The sequence below is a fragment of the Haliotis asinina genome, chromosome 8 (assembly GCF_037392515.1).
Source record: "Haliotis asinina isolate JCU_RB_2024 chromosome 8, JCU_Hal_asi_v2, whole genome shotgun sequence".
In the NCBI taxonomy this organism is placed as follows: Eukaryota; Metazoa; Mollusca; class Gastropoda; order Lepetellida; family Haliotidae; genus Haliotis; species Haliotis asinina.
In genome coordinates this window covers 46,964,031-46,980,760 of record NC_090287.1, presented here as the reverse complement: position 1 = coordinate 46,980,760, position 16,730 = coordinate 46,964,031, and the positions used below count along the sequence as shown (strand labels likewise).

The 16,730-nt window shown below is 39.0% G+C and overlaps 1 protein-coding gene across 1 annotated transcript; it reads right to left on the bottom strand.

The window, feature by feature from the left end:
* Positions 1-14,218: 14,218 nt before the first annotated feature.
* LOC137294881 (forkhead box protein fkh-2-like) lies at positions 14,219-15,954 on the bottom strand. Its single transcript, XM_067826026.1, has one exon. It carries the CDS (start codon positions 15,817-15,819, stop codon positions 14,599-14,601), a length of 1,221 nt encoding a protein of 406 aa, XP_067682127.1. The 5' UTR covers positions 15,820-15,954; the 3' UTR covers positions 14,219-14,598.
* Between the last annotated feature and the right edge of the window lie 776 nt (positions 15,955-16,730).

Sequence of the window (16,730 nt, the reverse complement as noted above, 5' to 3'; positions counted from 1 at the left end):
CAGGTAGTACACAGGTTGTAACACTTGCATAAAATGTCAAATATCTGGATGAAGAAATGTTATCGTGCCAGTCCTGTGCATATACATCACATACACGTTGTTGTAGATTATGTAGAAATAGGTTTTCATTCCCAACATCTTGGCAAAAGTATACGATTGAGAAACCACAGTCAAACAATAAACAGCAAATGTGGGAGACCCAGTTTTGTTTACCACTTTCATCCACTTACTGAAGCAATATGTAACACTGATATGGACACCTGGATGGGCACATATGTAAAAGTTTTATCCAGGTTACGTATTTATCACCGCGTATTTTACTACTAACAAACGTGTTAATACGACCGTTTTCTCCAAAGCACTGCTTTATTTGAAGCATATTTACCAGTCGAAAGAAAACGTTTTAAGTGAGTGGTTTGAACCTTTCCAATGTCAGTACGGTGTCCTAATCCCGATACCTCAGCTCCATATAATAATATGAAATGACACCTGGTATCTCAGTTAGACAGTGATTCCTAAACAAGGGATTCTGCAAGAACGTCAATGGTTCTGTAAAATGACAATCATCCGGTAAAGACAATTAGAAGAAAATGAATAAGTTGAATTATAAGCAGTACCAGGCACACTTTGTGTTTCATATGGTGCAGACGAGAGCGGAAAGCTCTTGTCCGGTGTGGTTCAGGGTCTTGTAACCACAGTGTGAGACAACAAGGTGAAGATTCGAGCTGGTGTTGTTGTATCTGTATTAATGAGGTTTCATTGTACCGAAATTTGACAATGTCTGAAAGTATATTTTTGCATGGATCTTTGCCGAATCTCTCGGTCAATCGGAATATTTGTGGGTAAGTATGTGTATAAATGTAATGTGCTTTGTCTCTATGTGTATCTGAATTATTGGACAAAGATATAGTTTGTATTGTATCGCTTGAGGTGGGTATTTTGTCATCAGCATACACACATATGTATGTTTACTTTGTGTCTGATTAACATAGTTATATGGCAAATACCTGTGTGCACAAATCGAAAAAATGATAATGATATACCGACACAATTCTTGAAAGGTAAATATACACATAAATCACACACACGTGTCTTTAGTTTTATTTCTGTGTATATAGGTATTGCGAAATGTGTCTAGAAAGCAACATTTTACAGAATATCTAAATCGCTTATGTATATTTTAAAAGAAACACTGGTGATGTGGTAAATACTTCCTGGGACGAATTGAAGGTGTCTGAAACCTGTCAAACTTTCGCCAAACTTATGTATGGTTTGATACATCCAACAGGTGAACGTTGCACTTGACAATTGTTACTTCGATTAAACTGCAGGGGGATAAGCTGATGAATATTAAGCTCACAATGAAAGACAGTTGTGACAAAAGTATTTCCAAACAGTTAACTTTGTTAACAACACAGTTGGATGTGAATAACTCTTTGAATGAACCCGTCCGATTTTCCTGAGTCGCGACTTCCCGTGTATGTTATCACTGACAGGAAAGCACTGACTCCGCTGCTCAGCCTTACTCAACAATCTCAACACCACGGCTATTATTACTGTGAGCATGGTGAGTCTTCCAACTGACATACAAATTATCACCTGGTATCAGTTGAAGTCCGCTGTTGACTCCGGCTGTTGGCAGGAGACTTGTTTAGCTCTATTACCTTATCTAGCCTGTTTGTTTGCTCTATCATTATCAAACAATGTCCGTGTGTTGACCACTGATGGTCCAGACAAATTTTGATGTGTCTTTCTTCTTGCTCAGCGGAAAACATTTCACGCTATGAGAGAACTCGTAGCAATTACGGCTTATCTTGGAGAGGTAGCAGTTATCCCAGCGGTGGCCGGGCGGGCGGTGCTTTGCCAGGACTTCAGCCACGAGCTATTTCACTGGCTCCCCGACCGCTTTCATCTCAGGCAGAAAATGTGTATGGAAGAGAAGAATACTAGCCTCTTGAACTGACCGCAAGTAGTGACCACTGGGCATCCTCGTACGCCTCATGGGAACAGACGTTTACAGTTGAATGGTGCACTGGGAGGGATGGGGAGGAGCAAGGGGAAGAAATAAGATAAAATGCTTTGATCATGAATCCAAGATAATGCTAATAAAATGCCTAACCAAAGTATATTTCACTGATTTCACTATCATCGGCGAAGTGACCGATAACAGGATCGAATGTCGGAAATAACCACTCATTACGCGGCTTCAAATACAATATATTACAATCACTGAAAGATGGCATCACTTAAATAAACGGATGCAAACCTTCAAAATTATTAGAAAATTGATGTAAAAGCAGACAAATGGAGAGCGCGCGCCCATACACATACACACACAAAAACACACATGTATGTATGTGTGTGTGTGTGTGTGTATGTATGTATGTAGGTGTGTATGTAGGTTTGTATGTACGTATGTATGTACGTACGTATGTATGTATGCATGTATGTATGTATGTATGTATGTATGTATGTATGTATGTATGTATGTATGTATGTATGTATGTATGTATGTATGTATGTATGTATGTATGTATGTATGTATGCATGCATATCACTATATGACTCCACGTAAAGAATCACCTGATCTATTCAGTTGTCTAAGCCATCGTTTATCTCTGTTACAGTATTGGAAGAACCATCATAGACAAACAACTGCTGTGGGTTTCCGATCTTGGCGTTGTATATCGCCAGCAGCTGGGCGCATATATCACGGGAAGGCCTGAAATATTAAGAGTTTTCTGAACCTGAGATATTTTGGATGAAATTCCACGTGTTGTTTATGAAAGATATCTTAAGTTTGTGTGAGACATATGTATCGTATCTAGTAGCTATCCCGAGTTTGCGATCCCCTCTTGCAGTTGTTTGTCACCTGACTGTATTTTGCTCCAAGATATATAAAGAAACCGCTAGTATTACCAACATATAATATTGATTAAATATTAGTCATGCCATGTTTCAGGTAATAATTCACCTACATAAGGGTTTGAAAATTCTAGTGACTGGCCAAACTGACCGTAAGTATGATTATCTTAATGAAACACTGGACTAAGATTTAGGTTGGTTTTTTTAGTCCATATGGGCACCGAACAATATACAATAAATTATTAATGATATATACTACCCTGACATCACGTATCCCCAGTTTCATGAGAAACACTATATGCATTTTTTTCTGAAGTGCTTTAAATAGTGATACATGTGACAGTACTGCCAAATTAAGATAATGTCAATTTAGAACTTATTCTTTGAATATTAGGCAGACACTTGATGACTGGATCAGAACGGAACGAGCATTTACTGCGTTTCGGGGCGTGCATAGGGGCACAAGAAGCACAACACGGTGGAAACATTGAACGTGATGGAACTTAAGTTTATACAGGCACAGTTTACCAGAGTTTAAGGTTTAGCACAAATCTATAGGTTTTCATGATAATGAACCATTCCTCGCGATTCTCTGTAACAAATGACACAACGACCCCCTCCAACGTTGAGTACACAAAGGACGCTACAACCTCATCACGGTCGAACGGTGGCTGGTGCTGTTGTGTTACACCTTTGTAAACAGACGCGTACACTGACCAAACATCGGACACTGCACTCTCATTAGCACCTCTTTAGCACGGCATGATTCCAGCCAAATGCTCATCCCGGGACACAACTTGCCAGACAGAAGCTGTACAGACCATGTGTGACATATGAGGTGTGCACATATGTGTCTGTCTGCGCGTGCGTACGTGCGAGCGTGTGTGTGTATGAGAGAGAGAGAGAGAGAGAGAGAGAGAGAGAGAGAGAGAGAGAGAAAGAGAGAGGAGGACAATACCCAAAGATGTAAATTACAGGAACATGTATTTGACAGTGGATGTGCTGATGGTTCATGCGTTGTGTGAACAAACGATGTGAACAATAAGTAAGCGGTGCTCTTGGGTAACAATTAGACACATAGAATAGATGTACATGTGTAATAACACTCGCCGCGAACTTTCACTCCATAATGAAATGGATCAGCTGTCCTTATGACTGGATTTATTCCTGAATTATTCCAGGAGTCGGACATGACTGTGTTCTGTGCCTTATTCTATTCACGTATTTATCGACATGACAATACCCGTGTCGGTTATGAGTTGGCAGTTCCGTATTTAATGTTTGAGTTGAGATTCTATAATTGGCTACACAGAAAGTCAGCTGTTTTAGCTGACTGTCGTGTTACGTCGGGACTATCAAATGACATTGTTATTCAGACTGTCGGACACAAGATATCCTCCCAATATATGTCACCATATGTTTCAATCAGTCTAGAGTGAACGTGTACAATGTCATGTATTTGCAAGATAACACTCTATCAACACAACAAAGCATGCAGGGGCGCCCATCATTAATTATGTCCTCCGGGTTCATTTTAGTTTTTTCGTTTTATTAAATGCCATCGCATAAGTCACTTAAACTTTGTATATAATTTATCCAATACAAACCTAAACGACTCCTCTTCTCACCCCCACCCCTCCCCTCCCCACACACGGCGTTTGAATCTGAACCGATAACAGGTTGCAATTGTATGCCCAACACAAACACTATTTAAACTACAAAACAAAAGAATTCTCCTGTATTGTAATTGTTCTCGTTCGGAGTAGATGTGGGAGTTTCAGAAATGATGTAAGCCTGGTACGAATGGGAAACATTGCTCTGTGATATCTTTTGAAATACAACATAGTTGCGTTTGCGGTACAAAGATGTGTGTTGTCTGCAATTGACTCAACACATAATTATGTAATTATATTTGTAGAAACCAGCGACACTAGATTACATGTAGAACAGGAGAGGCTTATTAGATCAAGGGCAACTGGGTATGCTTGTCCTTTTTCCATCATGTTTCATACACTGATGATTACACTGATATTTAAGTAAATACATTTTCCTCTTCTTCACCCAGCCATCCTTCTAAGAAAACAGCCGCAACAAATCAGACACCAACGTGAGGGTAATTATTAACATGTTCACGTTTAATTGCCTAGATGAGGCAATTAAAAAATATTGATTTGATGTTTATAATGGTAATTAACCGATATCTTTTTCGGCCAGAAAGGGGAAAAGACTACAGACTTACAGGCTTGGAAATGTAGCATCTTCATAGAAATATGGCTACAGTGTGAGACTGTATCCCAGTTATTTGCTGATCGTTGTGATGATTGTGGTTACGATGATGTCACAATCACGTGATAACCTTAATCACACTGCCACAGAAACGGGTCAGTTTAGTTTTACACTTAAGACACTGGTTTCTGTCACAAACTGAAAAACAAACGGAAGAATGATTTTACCTAAGAAATAGAATGTGAACTCCGTGTATAAACTGTACACGCATTTGCCAAGGTATAATGATTCTTAAACCTTTGTCGAATCGCCTACCTAGTTCTAGTTTTAAAAACCCGGCACCCTTTTGGGATTATCTATATAGATATATGAGTGATGACGGGGGCAGATATTGGATGTAGACGCATGAGTAGACTGTCGACTTCAGGGGATGGAATTGTCAGATCACTTACAAAACAGTAACATTATATTCTTCAACAATATTCTTCTGCATTTAGATCACGTAGTGGGACATTACAGCTAAAGAGACAAGTTCGTTTTCTAATAAGTACAAATTATATCACATCTGTATTGAAATATAAATATGACAAGTAGTGTAGACAAGTTGTGCTCAGTTTCATATTTTACCCAAATTATGTATGTACATTTGCTGATGAACAAATAATGCAAGTATACAGAATATATTCAGTCAGTATTTGTAATCCTATGGAGAGATATAAATTAGACTGTCTTGTTTGTTTCGCTCCTGATAAAACATAACTCATTTCGACGAATGTGTGGTGATATCTTAAAAACTTTAACTTATCTGTAGAATACGAGTAAATATATACGGAGTGAAAAGTTTCATCCAAGACATTACAATATAATTTTAATTGTGTTTATGGTTTAATTGTGTTAGATTAAGACAAACTTCACATTTTATCACCCAGTTTCATTACCAACGTTCGCAGCTATGAAAAGTTTTTATAAATGTCTAAGAAAGCCAGTAGTCTCTCATGTTCGGTGTATGAAAATAATCACTGAATCAAAACATTATTTGTAAACGTTAACGATATTTACAAATGATATTAAAAGTGTGAACCTCTTCTCCAGCTTTGCACATTGTAACGATTCTATTATTCCTTCTACATAAATCAGACACCGTGCTAAGATGTACACAGCATGGATTTGTTCGTTTATTTGCAGATTATCTCCCTTGAGAGTGTAGGGGGGAGGAATGAAACCACTTGCCTCAAATTGAGCAATAGAACTGGCGATCATAAAATGTTTTCCAGGACACTAGGATATATATGCCCATACATTTAGTGTCAACTCTTTAGAGATTCTTTTGAAAAATATATTTTTCTTTTCAAACATTACGTAGGAATTAATGTTGACACCATTTTCTATATTTTGTTCTGTGGGTATCCCGGGCATTGTTGAATTTATTTTAAAATGTGCTAAACCACGTCAGCCTTTAGTCCAATCATTGAACTGTATTATGTATATGGTTCCATCACACCGCTTGTGATACTCCGTTGTTTATGGTAATTTTGACACAACCGATAAGAACAATAAACCATTGACATTTGTCTATTTTTCTTTAAAATACATTTCTATATAACATATGAATTTCCATGTCAGAAATGTCCTTGTAGCCTTTTTCCCAATTAAATAAATAGTCATATAAAATATTATTCCTTAAACAGGTAAAACAATGATTCAAAGTCATTCTAGTAAATGTAATTATAATTACTTACTCATGCGGTTGAATGCCGAAAATAGAAATCAATGATAGCATAAATAAATAATGTAGGCATATCAGAGAATATCAGTTACCAAATTAAATATATGCAGATAACTACTGACTGTATTACATGAACACCTGTATGTTACTCTTATTCAATTGTTCGGCTAAACACTGATTCGAACACCACAGGTCAAAACGTGGCGCTTCAATTACAATATTGACTCTCATACCTCGTTGTCTTGAGAGACCCATATATTAATTCTCTGTTTTAGAGAGATGCGTCTTTATACTGCACATGTACACATTGCGCAAGTATAGTATGATTAAAATTATATATTCACGCAAAATATGATCGTGGCCACCATTTCCAGCTTTCACGACATTGCATCTTTAAGCATGACAAGCGGAGTATGTGTACTTGCTAAACGGAACAGTAATGAAGCGATCTATAATAACAAGTGTAAAGTCGGTCAGCAAGGTGCATTGGATGGACGCTTAAATTATCTCTAGTGTCCTGGCAATCCGTGAGCTCTTAAACAACAAATCAAACATAGAGGTGGTCATCTCTCTCGATACACTATTTGCTGGAATATTTCTTTCTTGAAAGCTTTGTGAGGAGAGAATGGATATGATGCGAGTTTTATCGTTTGTAGCCTACTTTATATAGGACATAGCGACAATGTCAAACCTAATGCTGATTTAAGTTATTTAGGTGCTAAACATATTTCCTAAACAAGAATTGGACGTACGTTTGTCGGTATTACGAGGGACTACTATATATCCAACATTATTCATCGTAGTGTCTAATGCCAGGAAACAAAACATTCGTATGACAACAACGGCGGTGAACATCTGTGTGTGCTGTATTATAGTCAGTCTCACAATCATATGTAGACTGGTCTGCAAACATGTCAGGCCTGTGATGGTATTGGCTATAAATCTCTTGTCTTTTGTTTGACATTCATATTAAAATTCATTGACGGTTGCAGAGGTATATCTCACAAAACAAACATATACATTTTATGTAATATTTGAAACCAAGCAGAAAGCCCAAACTGAACGAATTGGCTTTGACTGTCTGAAGCTCTTATACTTCTATTGGCTTATGCCCAAGTTCTGAGTCTAAGCATTGTTATCATATTATAATTTCCAGTCCGTTTCTTCCATCAAAAGCTGAAGGTCTGTATATACACAGTTACGAGTATTGTGAGCAGTAACGCAACTTTCCCTCACTAATATGTGTGACAAGGGATCCAGTCAAGCACAGGCTACAGATGTCTGGTGCAGGCAAAATTGTAAATAACTATTGATACTAACTGGACTTGTAGTCTATTAGAAACGTTGTGTAACCACTGTGTTTTCTTATCGATCAGTTATATTCAGTTAGTGTATGAGTTTATCCTAACATCGTTTTCAACTTGAAAATATCACAGAAGGTTTCCAATAGCAGTAAGCCTGTGTTACACAGTCTTGCTATGGGTTGCAGAGTATTTGTAACCAATACTTTAGCTGACATTGGCCCCGTGCTTCTCATTCAGTTTGAACTATGTAAGAGGTTATGTCACTGGTTGTCGGTAGGGCGGTTACGACAGAATGTTAGCGAAACTATTGAACAGTGCTCAGTATTTTTAGAATGTGCCAATTCCTGTTGACCTAAGAATCGTCCCAATGTGACTTTGTACCTTTATGAAATTAATACACTCATAGAAAATTATGTGTGGTCCCCAGTTGATTTACATTTACTACAATCTGTGTTTTTGCTACTACTTACATTGTATAACCTATTCAACTTCCACATATTTCAATAACATCAGTTTCAATATGCGATTATAGTTTCTGTCGCTTTTGATGTCTGACGTCTAATTAGATTGACGCATCATTCAAGTCGATATGATACAGCGGTTGAAATAATAGAAACATAGAATGAGGAACATGTATGTTTGTCGATTTTGACAGAAACCGTTCTGCCACAATGCTCTGTCCATATATACTCCTAAATATAGAAAGGAAAATGGGTACTAAATGCCAGAGCGTAGTTGAAAAAGTATTTGGTTGTGTCTGAATACAGTGTTCTCCTGAAAATAACAGGTATTTTGCCATAAAGCATATATTTATGCAAGACGTCTGAGACAATTTCAAGTAAGTTGATCTGTAAATTCATGTAAATGATTGGAAAAGGGTTTTCTGCACTGTTTAGGTTTACATTACACTTAGTTATATTGAATGCGAATATTGTGTTACTGTTAGTAGAATCCACATGCATACCTGACTTGTGGAGTCTCGATGAAGCTCACCAGGGAACTTGGTAAGTTGGGAGTGACAGGAAACTCTGACAGAAATTCGGTGGAGAAAAGTCGTATATTTCTTGCTGGTGTGTCTTGCTGAGAGACAAACTCGTCACTCGTATGTCCCAATCAAATATCATCGTCACTTATAATAGTCACAGGTGCCATGTGGCATCACACTCCACGTCGCTGTATTTCCCACTGCAGTAGTACAAAACCCTCACTGTAAGTATTCGTGTAAAGAAAATAAAACTCTTTCTATGGCATTTTGGCATCATATTTCATAGACAAAGACTGGCTGATACGAATTCAGGTGTGTATTGAAAGCCATTTCCAATTGAAGGTCGATACATGCAAACCCATTGCCATGGTGCATAATTTGCACAAAAGAGATACACTTACCCCAAAGGTACTACATAAGCGCCCTAGCCATCATCACCACCACCACCATCACATCGAAAAATATTTCAAAACAGTTTACAGGGTTTTTGTATTATTTCGGTATCTTTACCGTATATGTATCCTAAATCTGGTTAAGATTAATGTTGTGTATTGGATTTAATTTACTAACATTATGCTGGTCTTTAAATGCCACTTAGAAGTGATACACCTAAGGAAGACAGTTTTCATGGATACCTACATATTCTTGATATTGCATATCACAGCTGCACGTTTATACGTGTCACTCTCTCTCTAAGGGGAACGTTCTTAAATGGCATATAAACGCTATAGGCATTATAGAAACTACAAGGACAATTGGTAATGGTTTAGTCACATAATTAATTTTTAAATGCTTTTAAATATACATGGCAGAGAACAAATCATACGTTTAATCTCACCTTATATTTACAAATATTTGGCTTCTCGTCCGAGGTTTTTGTTGTTGATGTTTTAATATCCGATTTAACAAATTATTGATAATAATTCTGCTCTATCTGCTGTCTTTCGGTTCGATTTTGACGCCCTTCTCATAATGTCAATATTTAAAGATATACTAACTATTCGTTACTCTGCTCTTATGTCAAGTTCCAAATGATGTCGCTTTTGCTTCTTTTGTATGTATGTGTGTGTGCCTGTGTTTGTACGCGCGTTTTCGTTTATTTATGTGTGAAAATACGGATTGGCAGCTTCTGCTGAGCTTTGAAGAAGTAGCGTGGTTGCCGTCAAGCTAGTTCCTGTGGGTGGAGCTTCACTGTCGCTCAGTCTTGATGAGCGTATTTAGCTGTATGTTTAGGGGCGGTTACAAAGTAGGAAATAGACAATGATACATGCGGTCAAAAGCATGTATTGATACAATAATAGTTATAACAATATAATAGTTTCATTCATCTGTAGCTTGCATTCTTGACTACACGTGTACACAGTGTACTACTACTGTGTTTGTAATTTCAGGGCTTATGAATTTTGTTTCATCATATAATGCTAATGACTAAAACACAATTAAAAGTAATCTAAAATGTTAAAGCTTCACACGACTGCTGTAAAACAACGTCAAGTATGGCCTGGCAATTAACTGTACTGGCTACAATCATACATGATAACGAACACAAACAGAAATTGACTTATGCTCTGTTGTGCTGGCCTTCGATTTGAGTGCTGGAGAATATATGTTCTACGTGTTATTACTCTCATCCTACTACACACGAAAGTAGGCATAATCCTTGCATGCATTCCTAACCTATGTAAACGCCCCCAAACAGGCAATTCTTTCACGCTCATCGATTTGTCCTGTTTTTATTATAAATACTCTTTCCCAGGGTTTTACTCATTGCTCATTCCGCAGGAAAATCTCAGTGTCCATCCCCAATCACAGACTGTTTTCACTCGGTCGCCTGACCGTGCCTTATGTGCTTCCTCAAACACTGCCACGTCGTTATCGTATTTCTGTCTCCTGGCTGGTCAGCCGCGTAACAAGTGTTATCAAAGCGCTTTATTAACACGCTCCAGTTGGGACAATTTCCTCTATTTCATGTGTCATACGCCCCGCTGAATAGAAGCAACACCTGAAATAGGGACCGGAAAGTAGTTGCGATGACGACAGGAGTTGTGCCGACTAAGACGCGCCCCTCGGGTAGATTTTAGGGAATAGATACCCTGCTGCTATCCAGCCGTCACCCTTAGCTCCCCACTCCCCCTCTCTCTCCCTCTCTCTCTCTCTCCAAAGCCTCACCGCCAGGTAGATGTGTGTGTGTGAGTGAGAGAGAGAGAGACTGCATGTATTCGTTTTAATTGTGATAAAATAACACTTAAAACTTAAATATACACTTGAAACGGCAATTTTAGCAATTAATAACTCTTGACTAGAGTACCTTAAATGTGTGCAAATTTAGAAGTCAAGCTCGATGAAAACACCAACTTAATTATAGGTCTGAAATATTTATCATATGAAAGTAAAACACATCCTACCCCTTCCACACTAATATCCTCCGCTTATAATATAACATACCTGCAGTATCACACGAAGTCACTTCCGTTCTAATTAGCTTTGCAAACAATTCTTCTGTGGGACCAGCTATCCGCAAGAAGCTGACATATATGTCCCATTACAAATTTTGGCATGTCCACACGGTTAAGACGTATTTTAGCCCTTATATCTTTAAGGGAGATACTTTGAGAACCTAGTTTTCCAGTTCATTTTAAAGAATATGTTTGTTATTTAAGAATTATTTGTCCTCAAAAGTAGTTGGTGATTTCACTACCGAACTGTCCAGGCTACAGAAATAGGTTGACTCCCATGTGACAGTGTACTTCTCCAGAGACACATAATGGCCATTCTTGTTCAAGACGTTCAGTTGTAAGTAATTTGAGAAGGTATAGAATGAACCATTACACGTTGTTTTAATCAAAATGGAACTCGGTTGCTGTATACATGCGTGTGCATATATGCGCACCAATTTATTTCCCAACATTAGTATATCGTCTTAGTTTCCATGGCTTGCGCAATCACACAAGTCACATTTTCTGGATGGGAACCACACGAGAAAGACTGGGACATGTTGGGGCTATCTATGCACATATAAATTCTAATCTATTATCAGATCGCTTTAAAACATGTAAGCGGCACTGCTAGAGCAAAGTGTTAGATGAATAATTGTAAGACCATTAGGATGTGAAGTATGGTGATCAGGGGTCGAGTGGGTTTTTTGTTGTTTCAGCTATTGCGCGCATATATAGAACAAGCGCTAATCCCACCAGTAAATACAGTCCCACCTGGCTTGCTAGGAGGAAACAATCTTCCTCAAATTGCCCACGATCTCCTCTCAGTTAGTTTTTGATACATTGATAATAATGAGAATTGTGTTAGTCTAACCTTTCTTTGCGTGGCGGGATGGGGGTCAGCTTGCTTTGCGAGTAGAAGGAGTGAGTGAGCGTGCCATGGACGGTTGGGGTGGGATTAGTGAAGGTGGCACCCCTAGCGAGCAGGCAGCTGCGGCGGACGTGCCGAGTGCTCCACCGCTCACGTCACCTCAGTTTGCGACACCGTTGTTTATTTTTTTAATTAGTCTGTGTCTGGACATAACATTTGTAAGGTTTAATTTCGAGAAAAATAAACGCCTATGTGATTTACCATTTCAAGGAAAATTCAGGGAATGAGAGCATGTGGAGCAGATTAATATTGTGAACAATAGATAACAGATTTTCGAAAGTTCCTTCACTATAGACATGTGTAAGTACAATGGCGAATGAGCACCGACTCTTTTCTGTTGCTTGATTTCATATTATCATTATTACATGGCGTTTACCATGAATGAGGCAGTAAATCCTGGCTAGTCACGATCAGTGTGGTTCGACACGGGGGAGGGCGGGGGGGCGATCAGTCAGCTGTCTGTATGCGCTGTGGGAGATGTAGGAACGACTGGGATAATTTCTTCGCAAGGTTGACACATACGCCTGGCCGTTGTGCAGCAGTGACCAGTCGGAGATGAGCGCTCATGTCACGCACAACCCTATGGACATTACACTGCCTGGTCCTTCATGCAGTTAGCGTCACAGTCAAATGCTGGTGTCCTGCTCTCACGGAAATGTATGACAAATCATGTTTAATACACATGCTCTATCATACACATGTGGACTCTCATAAGTTAACGGCTGATTGAAACTGATATCACATGTCAGCGAATAGTGAGATTCTAAGCGCACGTAACGGAAGAATAGTTTCATCCTTCCCCTGTGACAACTGTATTTAGTTGCATGGTGTTTATGGAAGACTTTATTACTTAAATGGTTTGACTTTAAACAAATGTTAACATATTTAGTTACATCTCTACAAGTAATTTTTACAAGTCAAATAGCAGACTCAATTCCATGGTAACACAATTACAACTTGGCTTGCGTACATTTGTATTTTTAGGCAATGCATACAATTTAACAAATTTACTTCATGTGGAAAAATTAATTTGATCCTAGTCATAATATTATTTGGTGCAGCCAAGCCGACTTGAAATAGAACGGTGAAGCATTGTCGACTGAAATAAGAAAAAAGGACATATTTTTTAAAGACACCCATGTCCTCCGCTGCGGATGTGCTTCTAGTTACAAATGACAGACCAGTTCGCTTCCTTAATTTCAGAGAACTGTTACAATGCTACAAATGATATGTACTAAACTGATGCACTGAGTGTTTTGTTGTGTTGACGTTAAATCCAGGGTCGCATTACGTTTTCCCAAACAAACACAGAAAACCATTGTTCTACCAGATCTAATTTTCCCAAGAAAAACGTTTCGAAATCACATCGGAAATCTTCAGATATCCAAAAGGCGATTCATGCGTGTGTGCCAGCATACTATTGCCTTAAACAAGTGAGATTATACACTATTGTCACTGTTCGTAATTTAGTAGTTTGTGTCAGCTGTTGTTTTAATTTGGACACTTCAATCCACACAGTCCCGTTAAGAACATATAAATATATATATATTTGCGATATTTTTTATTATTTTAGATTAACGCTTGAGTTTCAGATTGAACATATATCCTACTGGTTTTGTCTGTCTAGAGGAATTCTTTAAGCCAGCTGACACACACATTTTACAGCTACAAACACATGGGAGACACTGACGCCAAGATTTAAATTAAAATGACAAGCAACAGACAATACAAAACCAAAAAAAATAATTTCAGCAAATATAGTTTAATTCTTGTACGATAATGTTTATACAGAAAATGTCACAATTTTAATACGCTGTTTGGCTTATAAATATATAAATGAAATGTAATACAGATACATATTGTGCAGGTGAAATAAACACTTACACAACGTGGTGAGATGGTGTTGTCTGTCGGCCGCCGGCTCCCTATAGACGCTGTCCGCCTCACAACAAATCACCTATCTTCAATACAGGTGACTAATAAGCACTTTTCGTAATATCTGAACAATAGAACACATATATATCTAAATGTCACAGATCACGAGATCATGTTCCCGTTTGATCAAAGTTCTGGCCATTACGTATCTCCAGAAGTAATTAAATGTTTGCGTACATGAGCACAACACTCTAGCCAGTAGTTTTGTCACTTACTGAAACTGGGGAGAATGAACTATCAGGCGATGAGATGAGAGTCCCGCTCGCCTTTGACAATCTAGACGGGGGTGCATATGTTGACAGACCAGGCATGTGCGGCACGGGCGCCGCTTTCAGATGTTGATATAACTCCAGACCCCTGAGTTGGGGGTCCAGACCCTGGAATCCTTGTAGGAAATAGGAAGCTCTCCATGCTGCTAGAGCCGACTCCTGACGCCCGTATATTGGGTTCGTACACGGAACCTGCCCTGTTTCAGAAGACCGGGAAGTTTCAGACAGCAGTTTGTCCACCGAAAAGTTTAGTCCATTCTTCTGTAAAAATCTATCAGATGTAACCGTGGCAGGTGTCATTTGTAGTGGGTATGGATGATATGGGAGAGGCGAATATCGACTTCCTGCCAGGCCCGGCAGTGAGTACAGAGGGGTGCAGGCAGCATACGGGTGGAGGCGGTCCGACTGGAACGGGTAGGACGGTGGGGTGAGGTGAGGAAATCCTGCCCTCTTGAGAGCAGCAAGCCGGCTCCGTGATGCAAGAGTGGATCTCCGCCTGAGTTTGCCAGTTGTGCCACCGATGAACACATCGTCACAAGATGGATCAAGCATCCAATAGTTGCCTTTGCCAGGATCATCGTAATGCCGTGGGACCTTCACAAAACACTTGTTTAGACTTAGGTTGTGGCGAATAGAGTTTTGCCAACCTTGTTTGTTATCTTTGTAATATGGAAAGTTTTTCATGATAAACTCGTATATCTGACTTAGTGTGAGTCTCTTCTCGGGGCTGCTCCTGATTGCCATCATGATGAGAGCATTGTAACTAAATGGTGGTTTCTCAGGTTTCTTTTCACTTTTCCCCTTCTCTTCGTCATCGTTCAATCCCTTACTTTCCTCTGTCTTATCCTCCGAGAAACTCTCAGCATCGTCACTTTTGTCCATGTCAGTGTCAGATATGACATCCTCACACACTCGCCCATCTTCTGTTGATAGTGCCTCTGAAACTTCCTCTTTAACATCACTGACAACATCTACAAAAATGTTATCTCTGTTTGCGGCGCTATCAGTCTGTGGTGTTCTGTTGACCACTTCCAGATTAGACTCTTCAGTGTCGCTGTCCGACTCCTCGCCAAGCATCCTTCTGATACTAAAAGGATTAAGAGAACGTTTCAAAGACTTTGCTTTCTCTTCAAACTGAACCATATTGACGGAGGTATAGGTGTTTAGCGTGCTGCTGTCACAGGCGGACTGAAGCTGACGCCGACACTCACTGCCTATGTAAGAAGTGAAGCCCTGCTAGCAATGCTTCAGCAGGAGGCCGCGCTGAACATGTTTCATTATTGTGGTAAATTCCACTTAATCACTGCCATTCAAGGCTCCAGTAACACACAGCAACTGTTCACTGGCCCACAAACGACCAGTAAAACTTCGCCATTTTCTGACTCCTCCTCTACGTTATTAGCGTGAATTGATTGGCAGGCCATTCTGTGGGTCGATATGTGGATGGGAAAGTAGGAGAGAGCGGACGTGAGCGGGAGGCCGTACAGACTCTATCTTCATCGGATAGGCTTCATGTATGTGGATATTGTTAGGAAAGAATAGGGTGTCGCTACGTCCGTATTTGGCTTAACAACTGTAATTATAATCTAGTGGATAATATAAACAGTGAGCATTCTACGTTACAATATGGCTGCCGTGTTCATTAGTGTCTTTTGGAGTCTATGTCGTTGCTTCTACAGGTACAGAATGGACACATTAGGATCATACACATGTACTGTAGTGCAATGAAACGTGATTTGTTTGTACCTTTTTTCAGAAAAAAATATTGTGTAACCTTTATCAGACATATGCTACATTTTGCGCAAAATATGCGCCCCCTGAAAGAGCTGACGGTCAAGAAAATTGACAGATAACATATTTTTTTTCAATTATTGTTTCATCCAAAATGGTACTTATCCTTCTTTCAAGAGTGTTGTACAACACAGTGTTGTTATCATTATAATTGATACTGTTACCAGCGACGTTGGAACATGACTATTTCTATGATTTTATTCATACTGTAATTATTACCGAGAGCATTTAGTACATTGTACACTGTAGCTATTATAGAGAAC